Source organism: Leptonychotes weddellii, chromosome 4, assembly GCF_054177405.1.
Source record: "Leptonychotes weddellii isolate Sample4059 chromosome 4, ASM5417740v2, whole genome shotgun sequence".
NCBI classification, from domain to species: Eukaryota; Metazoa; Chordata; class Mammalia; order Carnivora; family Phocidae; genus Leptonychotes; species Leptonychotes weddellii.
Genome location: NC_138372.1, coordinates 36,995,623 through 37,012,949, shown reverse-complemented (window position 1 = coordinate 37,012,949; position 17,327 = coordinate 36,995,623). Strand labels below are relative to the sequence as shown.

The 17,327-nt window shown below is 38.7% G+C and overlaps 1 protein-coding gene across 2 annotated transcripts in view; it reads left to right on the top strand.

The window, feature by feature from the left end:
- Positions 1-5,672: 5,672 nt before the first annotated feature.
- The window catches only part of FAF1 (Fas associated factor 1), a 466,200-nt gene continuing 454,545 nt past the window's right edge, over positions 5,673-17,327 (top strand). Inside the window, exon 1 of one of the 2 annotated variants that reach the window (XM_081816911.1) lies at positions 5,673-6,127. In XM_081816911.1, coding sequence (XP_081673037.1) covers positions 6,083-6,127 — 45 coding nt within the window. In that variant the 5' untranslated portion in view covers positions 5,673-6,082. The remainder of the gene's footprint in view (positions 6,128-17,327) is intronic. The other variant, XM_081816912.1, reaches the window with a different exon arrangement.

The window sequence follows — 17,327 nt, the reverse complement described above, 5'->3', positions numbered from 1 at the left end:
ATTTATTTCAGTCATCCGAGACACCAGGTGTCTGTACTTTTAACCTCCTCTTTTAGCTACGTAAGATCAATTAACTACTGGTTTATATATTTTTTGCTCTTAAAAATAGCCAGCACGGTTACATGATGCACCCAGTGGTCAAAATGAAACCAAGCAAAAAATGACAAGTGGTCTATAGAGCCGGCCTCTACTAAACATATTCCCCCAGTAACATCTGTACCCAGCCCCTTGAAGTATAATGGGAGTATTAGCAACAAAACACACCAGAAACATCGATAATCATCTAGCAACAGATTGGCTAGTAGGTAGAGGGAGAGTTGAAACTGGGAAGAATCTGGCAGTATTTTCTTTAACAGAAGCGCTGAGGAAAAAAATAACTAGAGTTCTTTCCTTAGGTAACTAAACTTGAATTGTGCATCAAGTATTAACTACAACACCAGAGATTAACTCCTCTCATTTCTTACATGTATTTAGACATTTCAAATTTATGAAGAGTTGCTTTCTGGCATATATTATGATTTCTTGCTAAGAGAAGGTATTGTAATTAGGAAGAATCTTAAATTATGCTCATTATGTATAAATACATATGTGTTATAATTTTCGTGAAATATTTTGGCTGAATAACTGAGTAAATAAAATTATGGTAATTTAAGATGCATGCAGAGCTAGATTAAGATTTTTGGAGGTCCTAAACTAACTGAAAAGATTTTGATGGCCCATCACCCCACCTCATATGTAAATAAAAACAAAGCCAAAAAATAAGAGTAAAGAAGTCCAAAAAAATTGTGATTTTCCCCATGATGACTACTTCAGTGCTTTTGCTGAAATATTAAATTTAAATTCTTTAAGGAAGGCTTTTTGGTTTTTTATTCTGGCTTTGCTGGTGCTCTAAAGCATGTGCTTAGTCTGCTTACTGTATAAACCACAACTGGCAGCATAGAGATTCCAGTCTTAGTTCAGAGAGCATAAGTAACCACTATAAAGTACTCCAATGAAAATCTAATATTTATTAAGTATTAGTTCACTGAAGTATATTCAAAGGTGAGTATCTCTGCCTTTAATAAGTTTACATTCTAATATGATATATGAGAAAGATCCACAGTTAGGCATCTATTATATTGAAAGTAGTGGTTTCTCTTTTAGCATAATAATGACATGTCTTTCAAACACCAGAAAAGAGGCTTTATATTAAATACTAACAGTTATAGAAATCTTTTTTTCCCCCAGCAGTTCATACTCATTTTTAAGTGCTTATAGAAATATAATTTATCAGATTATTTTGTGCTTTTCCTCATTGACTCAATTATGCAGTTTCTCAGTGATTAACTTATGGAAATGTGTATGTGGTATCTATAATTTCTTTACTGAGTATCAAAGTCTTCCTTTTTGTTGTATTTATAGATCCAACAGAGGTGGAAAACAGACCTCAGGGACCTTTTTACCATTTCATAATTGTGACTTAGACATTTTATTTCTGAATTTCAGTAGGTTTTTTATATGGGTACTCCCACCACTTATGAAAGTCATTTTGTATAGTAAGTAAATAAATGCCCAGTAAGCAACTCAAAAGCTTAAATATAATAGCAACAATTAACATTTGTATATTGTTTCATAATTATAACATCTGATGATATGCACACATTATTTAATCTTCACAACTCCAAGTTAAATATGGTAATTATCTCCACTTTTTAGCTGAAGGAATTGAGGCTTGCAGAGATTATGACTTAAAGCCAGTAAGTAGTGGATATAGGATTTGGACTCAGATCTTGGGGCCCCAAATCTTATGCCTTTCCCATTAGTTAAGAGTCCAGGATCAGACACTAGACTCCTAAAGAAATTAAATCATTAGATGAAATATATTTTTGATTACTCAAGTGTGGATCTAATTCTGTAGTAGCATTAATCTTCTCATGAATTATATTAGAAGTGAGTAGTGTTAAAAAGCTTAATTAACTTAACCAAAGGATTAAGGTTAACACCACCATAAGTTATGTTGATATCATGTGCCCTGGTAATATGTGATGATGGCACATCACTTCTGTGGTATTCTTCCTCCCAAATCCATAAACAGTATAATTCTGACAAAACTTAGACAAACTCAAATTGAGGGATGGTCTATAACGTTCCTGACCACTACTCTTCAAAAGTCAAGATCAAAAAACTGTCACAGATTGGAAGAGGCTAAGGAAACATGACAACTATATATACCGTGGTATTCTGGATTGGACCCTGAAACAGAAAAAAGACATTGATGTAAAAATGCAAATAGAGTCAGGGCACCTGGGTGGTGTAGTCCATTAAGCATCCGACTCTTGGTTTTGGCTCAGGTCATGATCTCAGGGTCCTGGAATCGTGCCCCGCATCAGGCTCCATGCTCAGCATGGAGTCTGCTTGAGATTCTCTTCTCCCTCTGCCACCCCCCACCCCGTCTCAAATTTTAAAAATGCAAATAGAGTCTCTAGAAATTGATTAATAGTATTATGCCAATGTTAATGTCTTAGGTTTGATAGCTGTACCATGGTTATGTAAGATGGTAACATTAGAAGAAGCTAGATAAAAAGCAAATAAATATAAATCTAAAATCATGTCAAATGAGGGGCACCTGGGTGGCTCAGTCGTTAAGCGACTGCCTTCGGCTCAGGTCATGATCCCAGGGTCCTGGGATTGAGCCCCGCATCGGGCTCCCTGCTCGGCGGGAGGCCTGCTTCTCCCTCTCCCGCTCCCCCTGCTTGTGTTCCCTCTCTTGCTGTGTCTCTCTGTGTCAAATAAGTAAATAAAATCTTTTAAAAAAATAAAATCATGTCAAATGAAAATTCAGCAAAATAACTTTATCACATATATTTGAAAGAGAGATGAAATAGAAGTTCTTTTTCAAACAGTAATGGTAAGATCAAAGAACATGGAGATTCTAGAGAAAGATCTATATTTGAATTAGGCTGCTCCATAATATAGTAAATTATGAGAATGAATTAAAATTATTTTCCTTTGCTTATGCTTATGTACAGAGAATCTCTATACATTTTTATTCTCAATTTGTGACAGTGAAATGAAATTGTTTCTAAGAAAATTCTGGGGAAATGAAAAATGAACTATTTTTTAATTCAATATTTATTTTTCTTTCATTTCATTCTCTGCAGTGGACAATCATTTTGGATGCTGGGTACCCAACCATGAATAGCTAGGTCATAGGGAAGAATCAGTCTCTTCAGGAAATGTACAAACTTTGCAACATGGAGGGTGAATTGCAAGGATGCAACAGGTTCAGTGGAAAGAGCACTGGTTTTGACCTAGCCTTGAATACTACGTCTGTCACTTTGTAGCATGACTTTGGACACATTCTTAACCTCTCAGAGCAGTTTTTTATTCTGTAAAATCATTGTCAGAATAAGATAAGGTGTGTAAAATACCTGTACACACTAGACATCCAATAAAAGTTAATAAATTCAAAAATATTGGTTATTATTATATACCCAATACTTTGCTATATATGAACTATGGTGAATATAAAAACATACTGAATGAAATGGCTTATAATCTCAAGGAACTTTCAACCTTTGGGGAGAGATTAAAACATGAATAGATGAAACTGTTAGAGAAAAAAAAATTACAGAATTCCCCACAGCATTAAATTGTGTTGTAAAGACAGTAAAAGCAGTGATTAGAAAGGAGAACAATCCTTGTTTGTTTGTTTGTTTTATGAAAGCAGTAGCCTTGAGAAAAGCATTTAGGAGTTGGTATACAGAGTAGTAGTAACTAATATGTTTGGAGAGCTTTAAGGTTTCTGAAGAGTTTTCACAAGCATTGTATCAATGTTCACAATTACTCTATAAGTTTTATAAGCCCCATTTTAGAGATAAAGAAATTGAGACTCAGAATTTTTTTTGTCAAGAGGCAGAATTAGAACTGAAACCTAGTAATGCTGACCATGAAATTTCTATGCTTGTTTTGTAAAAATATTTTATTTTCCATGCATTTTCATATTTGTTTTTTATCACCTGAAACAGTCATATCAGAAGATGAAGTCAGAGATACTAAGTGACCCATCCAAGTTCCCCCAGCTAATTAGTTGGAAAAGCAGTACTGGAACTTATATACCTGAATGTGTAGGGTATGCTTCCCATCTTTGCACATTACCACATTATTTTAATTTCCAGAAAGGGACCAGCACTGGATTTGAATGGGTTCTGCAGTATACACACGTCATCACAGAGAAAACCCTCAACTTTTCAGGGCTGTATTAATCCTGGCCATATAACTAGAGACAATTATTCACCCGCCTTGTTCTGAGAATGACATGTATGAATGGGGCAACTGAATTACCACACTTAAATTGCTGGTACTGTGTTTCACCTCATGATTCACATTTGTGCTATATTTTGGAATTACTTCCTATGGGATGGCAATTAAAAAAGACATTCAATTCATGTGACTACGGAGAGTTCTATTCCTGATCTAGCTAATTCTGGTTTAAATACAGATTATTGCATGAGAGTTGTAGGTCAGACTATTTTCATTTAAGAAAACACAGGATGAACCTAGATCTTTACAACACCAGAGTGCTACCAGAGTGCTCTTCTTTGTCTTCAGGGAATACAAAGATCTAGGCCTTGGTCTATATGGTGATTTCACTAGCACCTACTTTACAGCACAAAATCAGCAATCTTACTCCACACTTTCAGGGTTTAATGTACTTTCCAAGGCAAGTCAATGCTCTATTACAGTCCAGACAATGATATTTTCCCAAGTCAAAGTTAAACATATCCCACCATCACTTTTCCTCCAGTGAGGATGACAATTACAAATTGCCACACTTCATTACATAGTCTTTGACTATTCTTGTCTCAAAGCCGTTCAACTTCTGACCATAAATTGAAACTTTTGGTAATTGGTATTTTAATATAATTTCTTCATTTATGGAAGTATTTTAAATTGACTATATACAAAGCTGGACTCAAGTTTTCCCCATTTGTAAGATGTTGCCTTAGGTCTAAAAAATAAATGCTATGCTGCAGGAATAGAAAAGTTTTTGTCATAACTAACAAAAAATGCTCATCTTTTTCTTGGGATCGATAGTCTCACTTTTCTCACCTTCCATGTTCCCCCACGTCGATCTTGGGAGCCTGGTTATCTCTGTGTTATCGAGAGTTTAAGGATGCATGAGACAGGGGGCTCGGGATTGAGGGTGACAGTGTGTAAGCAGGTTTTGGTAGCGAGGTTGAACCTAAAAGACTGTAAATGAAGTTGTATTTTGGTGAAACTTTGTTAGAGGAAATGTACATTTATGAAATGCTGTTTGTAAAACGGGTTGTGAGAGTGTTGAATTGGTTTGTGGGGCTTGATACGTACTTATGTGACTATGTAACTTCGTAAGGCTTAGAAGCTGATCCCCGCCTCAGCCAGGAGGAGGCTGTACCCTGAAGCCTTTGCTTAATTCCAAACCGGAACAACCTGTTGCGGGACTACTAGCTCCCGCAGTTGCTAGTTGGGGGTCCCCGCCAGCGGCGCGCGGATCCCCACCCGGTAGTCGCGCGCCCAGCGCTTGACAGGAAGGCAGTCACGTGGCAGCCGCAAAGCGGCGCTTTGCGACCTCGATGACAGGCAAAATGTGCGACAGCCTTGGCGCCGGCCAACCAGGGGCGGAGGCGGTGGCCAGGGAGGAAGCGGAGGAGGCGGAGGCGGCCGTGGGGTTCGCCCGCCTGCTCGTTCGCCTGGTTTCCCCGCCCCCGCCGGTCTCGCCGCTGCTGAAGGGAGCCGGTTGCGCGCTGTCGTAACCTGCCCTCATCCTGGCCAGCAGCAGCAAGACCGGACCCTCATCCAGACCAACCTCCCTGTCAGGGCGGCTGCGGCGCGGGCTCCGCGGGGCGCAGGCGGGCGGCCCGGGCGCCTGAAGGTTACTGAGTGCATGAGCGCCTAGCTTCCCGCGCTGCCCCGCCCGCCGGCCCGCCGGTCCGCCCGCCGGCTCGCCCGCCAGCCCCTCGGCGCCCGGCGGCGGCGGCGGCGGCGGCGACGGCCGCAGGAGGCGCCGTTTCCCTCCCAGGTGCGCGCTTCGCTCCCGGAGCCGCGGAACTCGGCGGCCGCCATGGCGTCCAACATGGACCGGGAGATGATCCTGGCGGATTTTCAGGTGAAGTATATGGCCTTGTACCTCTTCCACCTCCAACCTCGTGGGTTCCCGGTGCCAGAAGGGTTGCCTTTTCTCAGGGTTTGTTAGAGCATTGCGGTGGTGTGTGGTTTGGGCTTTTATACGGTACGTGGCGCGCGGGTACGCGCGCGCGCGCGCGTGTGTGTGTGTTTGGGCTTTTATACGGTACGTGGCGTGCGCGTGTGTGTGTGTGTGCGTGTGTGTGTGTGTGTGTTGTGGGCCATCCGGGAACGTGCAATTCTTATGCTGGGTTGGGTGTGTATAGAATTTGTATGTACGGATTTGCAGGGTGAAGGGATGTTATGATACTTGGTTATGTGTGTGGACTGTGTAGTGTTTCCTGTATTATGTGGAGAATGGGTAGAATTTGGGGGTATTAAGCGGGGCTTTTAAGTATGGGCTTTTTGGGAGTTTTGGGTTATGTACGTGGGAGAGTGCTGTATGGAGTGTGGGTGTGGAGAGTGGTGTTGTGGGTGTGGTGTATTAAGGGGTGAGTAAAAAAGAAAGGAGGAGGAGGAGGTGGTGAAGGTAGTGGTGAGGGTATGGTCTTTTTCAAGGAGAAATAAACATTCGAGACTGCCTTATTGGAATCTTTGGAGTGTATAGAAGGGAAGGAGGAGGCAAATAGACTGTATATATCAAAGTATCCTCGGTGAAAATTAAAAATTACATATTTAAATTACATATTTGCGGATTCCCTTCCCCTACAGATTTGAATTGCTTGGTGTGTATCCTAACTCCAGGAATAATTTAAAGAATAAGCAAAGGTTATTCCTTTACTTATCCCAACTGTAGTCGCACTAATATATGAGTATCTTAAGGAGGCCCTTTGAAAGTAGAGTTGTACACCATTCATGAAAGACTTGTAGTTAGAACTAATACCCTGTGCACACCATCTTTGCCTTTTTATGTTTGATGAAGAAGATATTGTAGTGAGATTTTTTTTTTTAAAGATATTAATTTGTTTGACAGAGAGAGACACAGCGAGAGAGGGAACACAAGCAGGGGGAGTGGAGAGGGAGAAGCAGGCTTCCCACTGAGCAGAGAGCCCGATGCGGGGCTCGATTCCAGGACTCTAGGATCATGACCTGAGCCGAAGGCAGACGCTTAACCGACTGAGCCACTCGGCGCCCCATTCATTTTGGCATTAACTTAGAAGCTACTGTTACGTATAGGCAGACTTTTTTCTCTGTAACAGTCATCATTGCACATGGTCTAACACTAGCATAGAGGTGATAGTTTTTCTTACTGAGATTTTGTTTGGCTTCTCTTCTCCCTCTTTCTCTGATTTTCCTTATTTCATAACTTAATATTGTGATGGTCATTTCCAGAGTTTGCTCTTTATCTTACCCAGTAAGGGTATCTGATTTATTGGGAATGTGGATATATCTGCATTTGATTATACTGTAACTTCCAAACTCAGAAAGAAGTGTTCTGAAAATAAAAGTTGACCGCAAGATTTTGATGTTTTGTAGGATTAGAATTTGCCTGAGATTTTTTTTTTTTGCCTAAGTCTTTTATTTTCTTTCTTTTTTTCATTCTCCAATCTTTTATCTAATGTGGGATATGGTCATATGAAAAAGGACTCTATTTCTAGGAGTATTTTATCCTGTTATAAAACTGCTTTATAGAAATGTCTTTAGACAACAATGGTCATAGTTTACCTCACTAAAAGCTTTAAGGTAATTATAACTTTGTTTTGATTTCACCAAATTTTTTTACTTACTCTAACAACTTGTAGCTGCTTGTTTTCTTATTTGTGATAGTTATTATGTTTACTGTGAACTTTATATTGGCCAAGGACAGGAAATTTAGGATTCTTGTACTCAGAGACAAAGTAAGATTTTCTGACAAGCATTTGGGATTTTATTTTGATCACATTAATACATTCTGTTTTTCTCTTCGAACCAGTGGCACTGATGTGAACAGTTCTTTACAGAATGAGAAAAAGCTATGGCATTCTCAATGTTTGCCAGATGGTGAAAGTTTATTTCATATTGTCAAGTAGGTAAGAACGTTATTGGTAGAATAAAAAGTACACATAAATAAAATACTTACGAATAAAAAGAATACACATACAGAATAATACACATACAGAATAGAAAGTATACACATATTAAGTACATTAGCCTTTTGTGTTTTTAGGAACCTTGTGTTCGTCTCACAAATGATTCCAGATCAGTTTGCTCTTGTGGACTTACTTTTTAAAATCAATTATTCTTCCTATTTTTTAATATTATGTAAACTTTTTTATAGGATTAACTTTTAAAAATTAGCATTTATCCAGTTATCAGAAACTAGGTAATTTTAAACATTGAAGTTCAAGTCTTGTAGATACTTGGATGATGCTGGTTTCGCCTGTAACTGTAAATCAGTTTCTCCCCAAAAGTGAACACATGACTATGAAATTAATAATTTTGAGAGTTCAGTGCTGCCTTTGTAGAAAGGCACATGATTTTTTTTAAAGTTTTTATAAAAAATTCTAGTTAACATACAGTGTCATATTAGTTTCAGGTGTACAATATAGTGATTCAGCACTTCCGTGCAATGCCCAGTACTCATCACAAGTGCACTCCTTAATCCCCATTACCCATTCAACCCATTCCCCCCACCTACCTCCCCCCTGGCAGTCATCAGTCCGGTTCTCTATAGTTCAGTGTTCACTTCATGGTTTGCCCCCCTCTCGCTCCTTTTTTGAGAAAGGGACATGATTTTTAAATATGATCAGATTTTAAAAAATAAGTTTCAGATTTTGATTATTGTTAGGTAATAGGTTCTTCTAAATACAGTGCCTAAATATGAAAAAACTTTTTTTTTTAAGATACATTTATTTATTTGAGAGAGAGCCTGGGGGAGTGCTCTTGTGTGCTCAGGTGGGGAGAGGGGAGGGGAGGAGCACAGAGTGGACTGGAGCTGGGGCTTGATCTGACCACCCTGATATCATGACCTGAGCTGAAATACAGTTCCATGCTCAACTCACTGAGCCACCCAGGAGCCCCGGAAAAACTTTTGGGAAAGATTTTTGTATATTAACTATTTCAACTCAATGGAGAAAGGACTTCTGTTGAAACTGATCAGTGAAGGAGTAGTTAACAATCGTAATTTTAAAAATAAATTACCTGGTTTCTTATAACTGGTAAGTAGTGGATGGAAGATTGCACCTCAGACTTAATGAGACAGGTTTGGAATTTTGTAGATCAGTGAACTCATTACAAAGGAAATGTATTACAAATTGTCCTCTAAAAGATTCCTCCCCCTGAAATAAGAACAGCTTTCAATTAAAAAAATTTTTTTAAAGATTTTATTTATTAAGGGAGTGAGTGAGAGAGAGAGTGAGCACGCACGAGCGGGGGGGGGGGGCGGGAGGGGCAGAGGGACAGGGAAAAGCAGACTCTCCTGCTGAGCAGAGATTCTGAGGTGGGGCTGGATCCCAGGACCCCAGGATCATGACTGAGCCGAAGGCAGACACTTAAACTGACTGAGCCACCCAGGCACCCCTCAATTAAAATTTTTAAAAAATTGTGGTGAATATATATAACATAAAATTTGCCATCTTAACTTTATTTGCCATTTTTAAGTGTCCAGTTCAGTGGCATCAAGTACATTTACATTGTTGTGAAACCATCACCACCCACCGTCTATCTCCAGAACTCTTTTTATTTTGCAAAACTGTAACTTTTTTTTTTTAAAGATTTTATTTATTTATTTGAGAGAGAGAGCACATGAGAGGGAGGAGGGTCAGAGGGAGAAGCAGACTCCCTGCTGAGTAGGGAGCCTGGTGTGGGACTCGATCCCGGGACTCCAGGATCATGACCTGAGCCGAAGGCAGTCGCTTAACCAACTGAGCCACCCAGGCGCCCGCAAAACTGTAACTTTAACCATTAAACAGTAACTTCCCATTTTCCCCTGTTCTCCAGTCCCTGGCAACCACCATTCTATTTTCTGTCTATGAATGTGAATATTCTAGGTACCTTATATAAGGGTAATCATGCAGTATTTATCCTTTTGCGACTCTCCTATTTTATTTAACATGATGTCTCCAACGTTCATCTGTGTTGTAGTATGTGTCAGAATTCCCTTCCTTTTTAAAAGGCTAAATACTGTCTATGGCCGTACCACCCTGAACGCGCCTGATCTCGCCTAAAAGCCTGAATACTATTACACTATTAAACAGTATGTGTATACAGTAATCCCCCATTATCTTTGGTTTTGCTTTCCATGATTTCAGTTACCCTTGGTCAACTGTGGTCCAAAGGTAGATGAGCTTCCTGATGTATAATAAGAAGGTCAGTAGTAGCCTAGTGCTACGTCACAATGCCTAGGTCATTCACCTCACTTTATCTCAACATGTAGGCATTTTATTGTCTCACATCACCAAAGAAGGGTGACTACAGTACAATAAGAGATTTTGAAAGAGAGACCACATTCATATAACTTTTATTGCAATATACAGTATTGTTAAAATTATTCTGTTTTATTATAGTTATAGTTAATCTCTTACTGTGATGGGTTTATAAATTAAATTTTATCATAGGTATATAGGAAAAAACAACATACATAGGGCTCAGTACTATCCTTGATTTCATGCATCTGTTTGGGGCCTTGGGACATAACTTGCAGATAATGGGTCACTGCTGAACCACATTTTGTTTACCCATTCATCTGTCAGTGGACATTTTCTTCCATGTTTTGAATATTGTGAATCATTAATGCTGTTATGAACATGGGTGTACAATTATTTGTTTGAATCCCTGCTTTTAATTCTTTTAGGTATATATCCAGAAGTTGAATTATTGGATCATACGGTATTTCTATTTTTAATTTTTTTGAGGAACTGCCGTCCATACTGTTATCCATAGTGGCTCACCACCAAAAGTTTGAATGGAGACAATGACAGCATCATGTTTAATGAATTATTTGTAAATTCAACTCTGGGCAATGAGTTTATAATTTGGAATAATCTAACAAAAATCAGTTCTTTTTTTTTATATTTTATTTATTTGTCAGAAAGAGCACAAGCAAGGGGAGCAGGAGTGGCAGGCAGAGGGAGAAGCAGGCTCCCTGTTGAGCAAGGATTTCCCAGGACCCTGGGATCATGACCTGAGCCGAAGGCAGATGCTTAACCGACTGAGCCACCCAGGTGTCCCAAAAATCAGTTTTAAATGTAAATAGTGTTAGCATAGTATGCTACTGGTAAAGGAATGAATAGAGTAGTACACCTACAGTTCTGGCTGGCCAGAGCCAGGAGGGGGTGTAAAGGAATTTCCTGGGTTTAAAAAACAGGCAGGCATTGATGAATCAGGACCTTTTTTTTTTTTTTCCTTAATGTCTTTTTATAACAGAGATGCATTCAGGTGACAGTTCCAATCTTGTTCTTTTTGTAATTGTAGAATTCTTTGCCTTTTTTTTTTTTTTAAAGGTTGAGGTGTAGAGCAAAAATCATTTGATCACACAAACTTTTGAGATATATTTGGTTTGCTTACAGATGTGAAAATAGCTATCCAAATGGAATTGCAGTTGCTATCAAATAATTTCAGTAATATTAATTATTTTGGACCCATATGAACCAAAAATGAGTATTCCCATTTCCCCCTTAACCTTTTAATTACTGTAGTGCTAATTTCTTTTTCCTCTAAGATACATTTTTATAATATAATTTTTTTGAAAACAAAAATGGTGTTAAAGCTATTTAGGTTAGTCTCACATATTTTTCTATTTATATTTCTCTGTTATTGTATAATACAGAGATATAGATCATAGCTTTACTCAAGTCAAGGAAAAAAAAGGAACAACTTTTACTAGTAGTAATATTTTTTTTTTGAGCAACAAAACCTTATCTGCCTTGCTAAAAAAATATTTTTTCTGAACCTAGTTCTTGTGGTCACAGAGTGAGTCTATTTCTTCTCTAATTTGGCTTTGATTTTGATGTTACTTTCAGTTATGTTTCCTGGATGACAGAGTTGTGCCTTTGTTTTCCTCTCCTGGTCTTTCAAGCTAGTAATACCTTTGCTGCCTAAATTGCTGTATGCATTTTCATATATTGGACTATCATTATGGGACTTTTAAGTTTTCTCTTGCCTATCAGCTTCTCTTGGAAGCATGGACTCTTCCATGAGACTACCAGTAAGTCACTTGAAATTCATTTCTGCCCCTTCGTAACATTTCTTCCTTCTAAATGAAGCTGTGAATCTTCTTTCTTTTTTGGTTTGACAGACTGTGCAAGTAGAAATGGTATTGATCCGCATGGATAGGTATTCTTTGTGATGTTGTGGTTTAGGGGCCAAACTAAGTATCCATGGAACATCATATTTATTTCCTGGAACGTTACCTTAGGCAAGAGATTGAGTACTATGGCTGAAAATAGTCTTGTTACTGTCCTTTCTTTCCTTTTTCCACTATCCTCTTTATTCATTAGAGGGACAGGCATTTTGTGTTTGTGTTTGGATTGTTAGTCATTGGGATAATAGGTTTGGCATGTAGAATAAAGTTTAGTAGTTAGTGGTTAAGAGCATGGACTCTGAGGTCAGATTGCTTGGATTTAAATCAAGTACTGCCACTTGGACATCTTGTCATCTTTGAGTACTCATTTCACAACTCTGCCTCAGTTTCCTCACATGAAAAATGACTTAATGCATGTAAAGTGATTAGAACAGGTGTCTGGCATAGAAAGAGTTCGATAAGTTTTAGTTATTTTCATTTTTGATAATTTTAAGGTATATATTTGTTCTCTGCAAGAGACATCTATTTCCAGTTTCTCATTTTTCCTTTTGTGGAAATTGAGGCCAGAAGAAGGAAGTGACTTGTCCAAGTTCATGGGTTGATTTGAAACAAAGATTTTATCCAGGTACATGGAAGAGTGTTTATTTTCTAGCTTAATGTGTCAGATGGCTTCGATTTCTAGAGGAAAACAAGACCCACCATTCAGAAATTTTTCCAAATGATAAAATTTACGTATAAAATGAATTAACAATACCTGGCATATAGCAGACATGCCAGAAGGGAGGGAGGGAGGGCCTGGCACTTTGATTGTTCCTGGACTAGCATTCATTCCAGTCTAGTGCCATGCTTCTAAGTTTACAGGTGGTCAGAAGCCATGGAATGCAGAGTCTTTAGATTTGTTGAGCATAGTTGGGTTGATGCCTGTGTTTGCCAGACTGCGTTTATGGACTCTGTAGATGAGGGGTCAGGAAACTATAGCCTATAAGCTGGCTTCCTGTTTTTATACATAAAGATTTATTGGAATACAGTGATAGCTATTCTTTTACCTATTGTTTGTGACTGCTTTCTTGCTGCAGTGACAGAAGTGAGTAGTTGAGACAGAGACTTCATAGTGCACAGGCTTAAAGTACTGTCTGGGCCTTAAGATAAAGTTATTTCAACGCCCCTCCCCCCACAACAAATACTTCTCTTTCAAAGTTTTAGTAACTGCAAAGTGCTAGAACGTTTGAATGCTTCACGAGTAATATTATATGGTTATACACCTCTATAGGAGGCAGTTGTTAAAACATTGCACTTAGGCAGACTAGAGCTCTAGTTTTTTGCTTTGTTTTGTTTTGGTTCTGGTTCTCTGAGCTAGTCCTTTATCCTTTCTGGCTTTGAGTTATTCAGTCTATGAAATGGAGATTTGTGTAGAGTTACATGTACCTGAAAACAGGAGTGGACTAGATCAGGTATTCACATAGAGCTTGGACAGTCACTTGGCAGCAGGGGTGTTTGAGGACATTCAGTTATAATTTAGGTAATTCATCTGGATTAGGGATCAGCAAACTACATCCTGAGGGCTAACCTACCACCTGTTTTCATCAGTAAAGTCTTATTAGAAGACAGTCATGCATATTTGTTTACATATTGCAAAGCCTAAAATATTTACTCTGCCCCTTACAGGATAGCTTGCTGATCCTTGATCTATATTAATGGTATTCAACCGTGGGTGATTTCTGTTCCCCAGGGGACATAAGGCAATGTCTAGAGAGATTTTTGGCTGTTATAACTGGGGGGTGCTGCTGGTATTTAGTGGGAAGATGCCAGGAATGTTGCTAAACATTCTGCACAAGACATCCCTTCACAATGAAGAATTATCCACTCTAAAATGTCCAGAGTGCTGAAAAACCCTGATCTAAATTACTAGTTCTCAAACTTAAATTTGTATAAGAATAACCTGGAAAGCTTTGCTAAACTATAGGTTGCTGGGCCCCACCCCAGGTTTCTGAATGAGTAGATTCTAGGTGGGGCCTGAAAATTTGCATTTCTATCAGATTCCTAGGTTATGCTGCTGCTGATCCAAGATCTACACTTGGGAACAACTGATCTAGATGACTTTAGAAGTTATATCCATTCCTGTGATTTTTTTTGATTTTGTTGTCTTAAGTACTGTTTCATTTTTATGACTTAAGAAAATTGAGTATTTTATTATATGCCCTATGCCAAGTGTGGGGCTTGAACTCATGACCCCGAGATCAAGAGTCACATGCTCCACCATCTGAGCCAGCCAGGCCCCCAGGCTCTGTGCCTTTATACCCTTATTTTTTGTGGCCCTTTAGAAAAACTATTTACCTTTCAAAACCTATCAGCTGCCTTTTGCTGATAACATCAGTATCATGTGCCCAGTTTTAGGGTTAATAATTTTGTCTTATGTATCTTTGGTATGTTTCTCTTGAGTCTTTTTAAAAATTTTTAAAAAATATTTGTTTATTTATTTATTTTTAGAGCGAGAGAGCACATGAGCCTGAGGGGCAGAGGGAGAGGGAGAGAGACTCTCAAGCAGACTCTGGGCTAAGGACAGAGCCTGATGCAGGGCTTGATCCCAGGACCCTGAGATAATGACCTGAGCCAAAACCTAGAGTCAGACACTTAACAAACTATACCACCCAGGTGCCCCTCTTCTTTTGAGTCATATGCCAGATTGTCAGTAATCACTTTACATATTTCTTTTCCCTAATGTCAGCTCTTTGAGTGAATAACTGCCTGGTCTTAACCATCTTTTCCTACAATATCTATAAGAGGTTCTCATGAATATTTTTTGAAGGAATATTATGAATATTAGCTCTTATGGTACAAATAGAGTAGAATTGTAAGTTTGCATGTATAGTTGACCCTTGAACAATGCAGGGGGTTAGGGGCACCAATCTGGGCCGCACATTTGAAAATCCACACATAATTTTGACTGCCCCCAAATTTAACCAGTAATGGCTTATTGTTGACTGGAAGCCTTACTAATAATATAAACAATCAATTAACACATATTTTATATGTTGTATGTTTTATATATCGTATTTTTACAATAAAGCAAGCTAGAGAAAATGTTATTAATAAAATCATAAAGAAGAGAAAATACAGGGACAGTACTGTACTGAAAAAAAAAATCCAGGTATAAGTGGACCCACGCAAATAAAAATGTGTAGTTTTCAAGGGTCAGCTGTATTTTTAAGCATCTACCATTTGTTGACATATGATTTTGAATAATAAAATCTGCCATTGAGAGAATAAAAATTGGGCTGTTTTATTGAACTGAGGATTATAACTTTAAAGTGACCGATTTATAGAGAAGTACAAAACACCTCCCTTCTTGTTTAGCTTTTATAGAGGGCTCAGTAAGGTAATGTGGCAAAATATAGGGCTCGAGGTCAATAACTTCGGGAAATTTGCTCTGTGTCAGTCACTCTTCACTTTCAACTTTTTTAAGGCAGAAATTTAAATTTCAAATCAAAATTGTTTACCATGTTAAATCATTAGTCATTGGCTTTAAGGTGAGTTTGAGATATTTTAAGAAGTGTTTGGCAGGGTGCCTGGGTGGGTCAGTCAGTTAAGTGTCTGCCTTTGGCTCAGGTCATGATCCCAGGGTCCCCTTCCCCCACTCTCTCTTTCTCAAATGAATAAATAAAATCTTAAAAAAAAAAAGCAGTTTGGCAACATTAACAGAATAATTGTACCTGTCTTTATACTTATTGTGGTTATAGAGGAATAATTGAGGTAGAAAGGATGAGATGTCAAGTTGTGGTAAGAAAAGCAGAAATGTTTGCAGGTTATGTGCATCTTAATGGCTTTAGAGTTAGGTTCCAGGCACCTGTTTTTTTTTTTTTTTTTTTTTTTTTCCCTTCTCCATTTTACCTTGGTTCCCTGGACTCTAATGATTGAGCTGTAATAGTATAATGTTAGTGAGAGGAAAGCTTTGTCTCTTGTGCCCTCTTGGCTACCCACCTTCTTTCTCACAAGGGAAAAGTAGTGCTTGAACTTGTTTTTTAAAATATAATTTTATTAGGTGGATACACAATTGAGCATTCTTATTTTAGGTTTAATGGGGGAGGAATAATAAAATTAGCATCTAGCTTTTGATTACTTTGTATGTGTCAGGTACTGTGCTAGTCTCTTAACAGCTAAATTCTACAGTGACCCTGTTGGGATCCATTGATACAGTTCTCCATGGTTTCTGTATGTCTTGTGATCAGAGACACTGCTTTTGTTTTCTCTCTTTTCAAGGATATTTGTATAGTGAGCTGCCTTGGAAGATAGAGGTAGTGTCTCCCTTTGGAGCAAAGGGTATGCATGCGTATCCTTTGAATTTTGAGAGATTTGGTTCTGTAGGCTCTGGGTTCCTCTTCTAATGCAGTCCATTGCATGTGTAGTTATCACTTGGCCTACTATGTGTTGCACTGTGGGCAGTGGGCCTGGGGAACTACATAAGAAAATGCTGATATTCTTTTTTTTTTTTTTAAAGATTTTATTTATTTATTTGAGAGAGAGAGAATGAGAGAGAGCACATGAGAGGGGGGAGGGTCAGAGGGAGAAGCAGACTCCCTGCTGAGCAGGGAGCCCGATGCGGGACTCGATCCAGGGACTCCAGGATCATGACCTGAGCCGAAGGCAGACGCTTAACGACTGAGCCACCCAGGCGCCCAAGAAAATGCTGATATTCTGACTATGAATATTGTCATGAGTCATAAAGTTCATTGTCTCTAACCCAGAATTCTATGTCTTCCTCCATGAAACTGGCAGGCTAACTTGTTAGTTTACAAGTAGGATAAAAAAGATCAGCTCTTTCACTGCTTTAACAGTTTTGGCAACAAGGATAGTATGTTGATAGACACATGGTTTTTTGGAAGAGGAAGGGTGAGGGCATGGGCTGGTTAACAGAATTTGGGGGAAGGCCATGGGAATTGATTCTGAACATGCTGACCAAATTGTC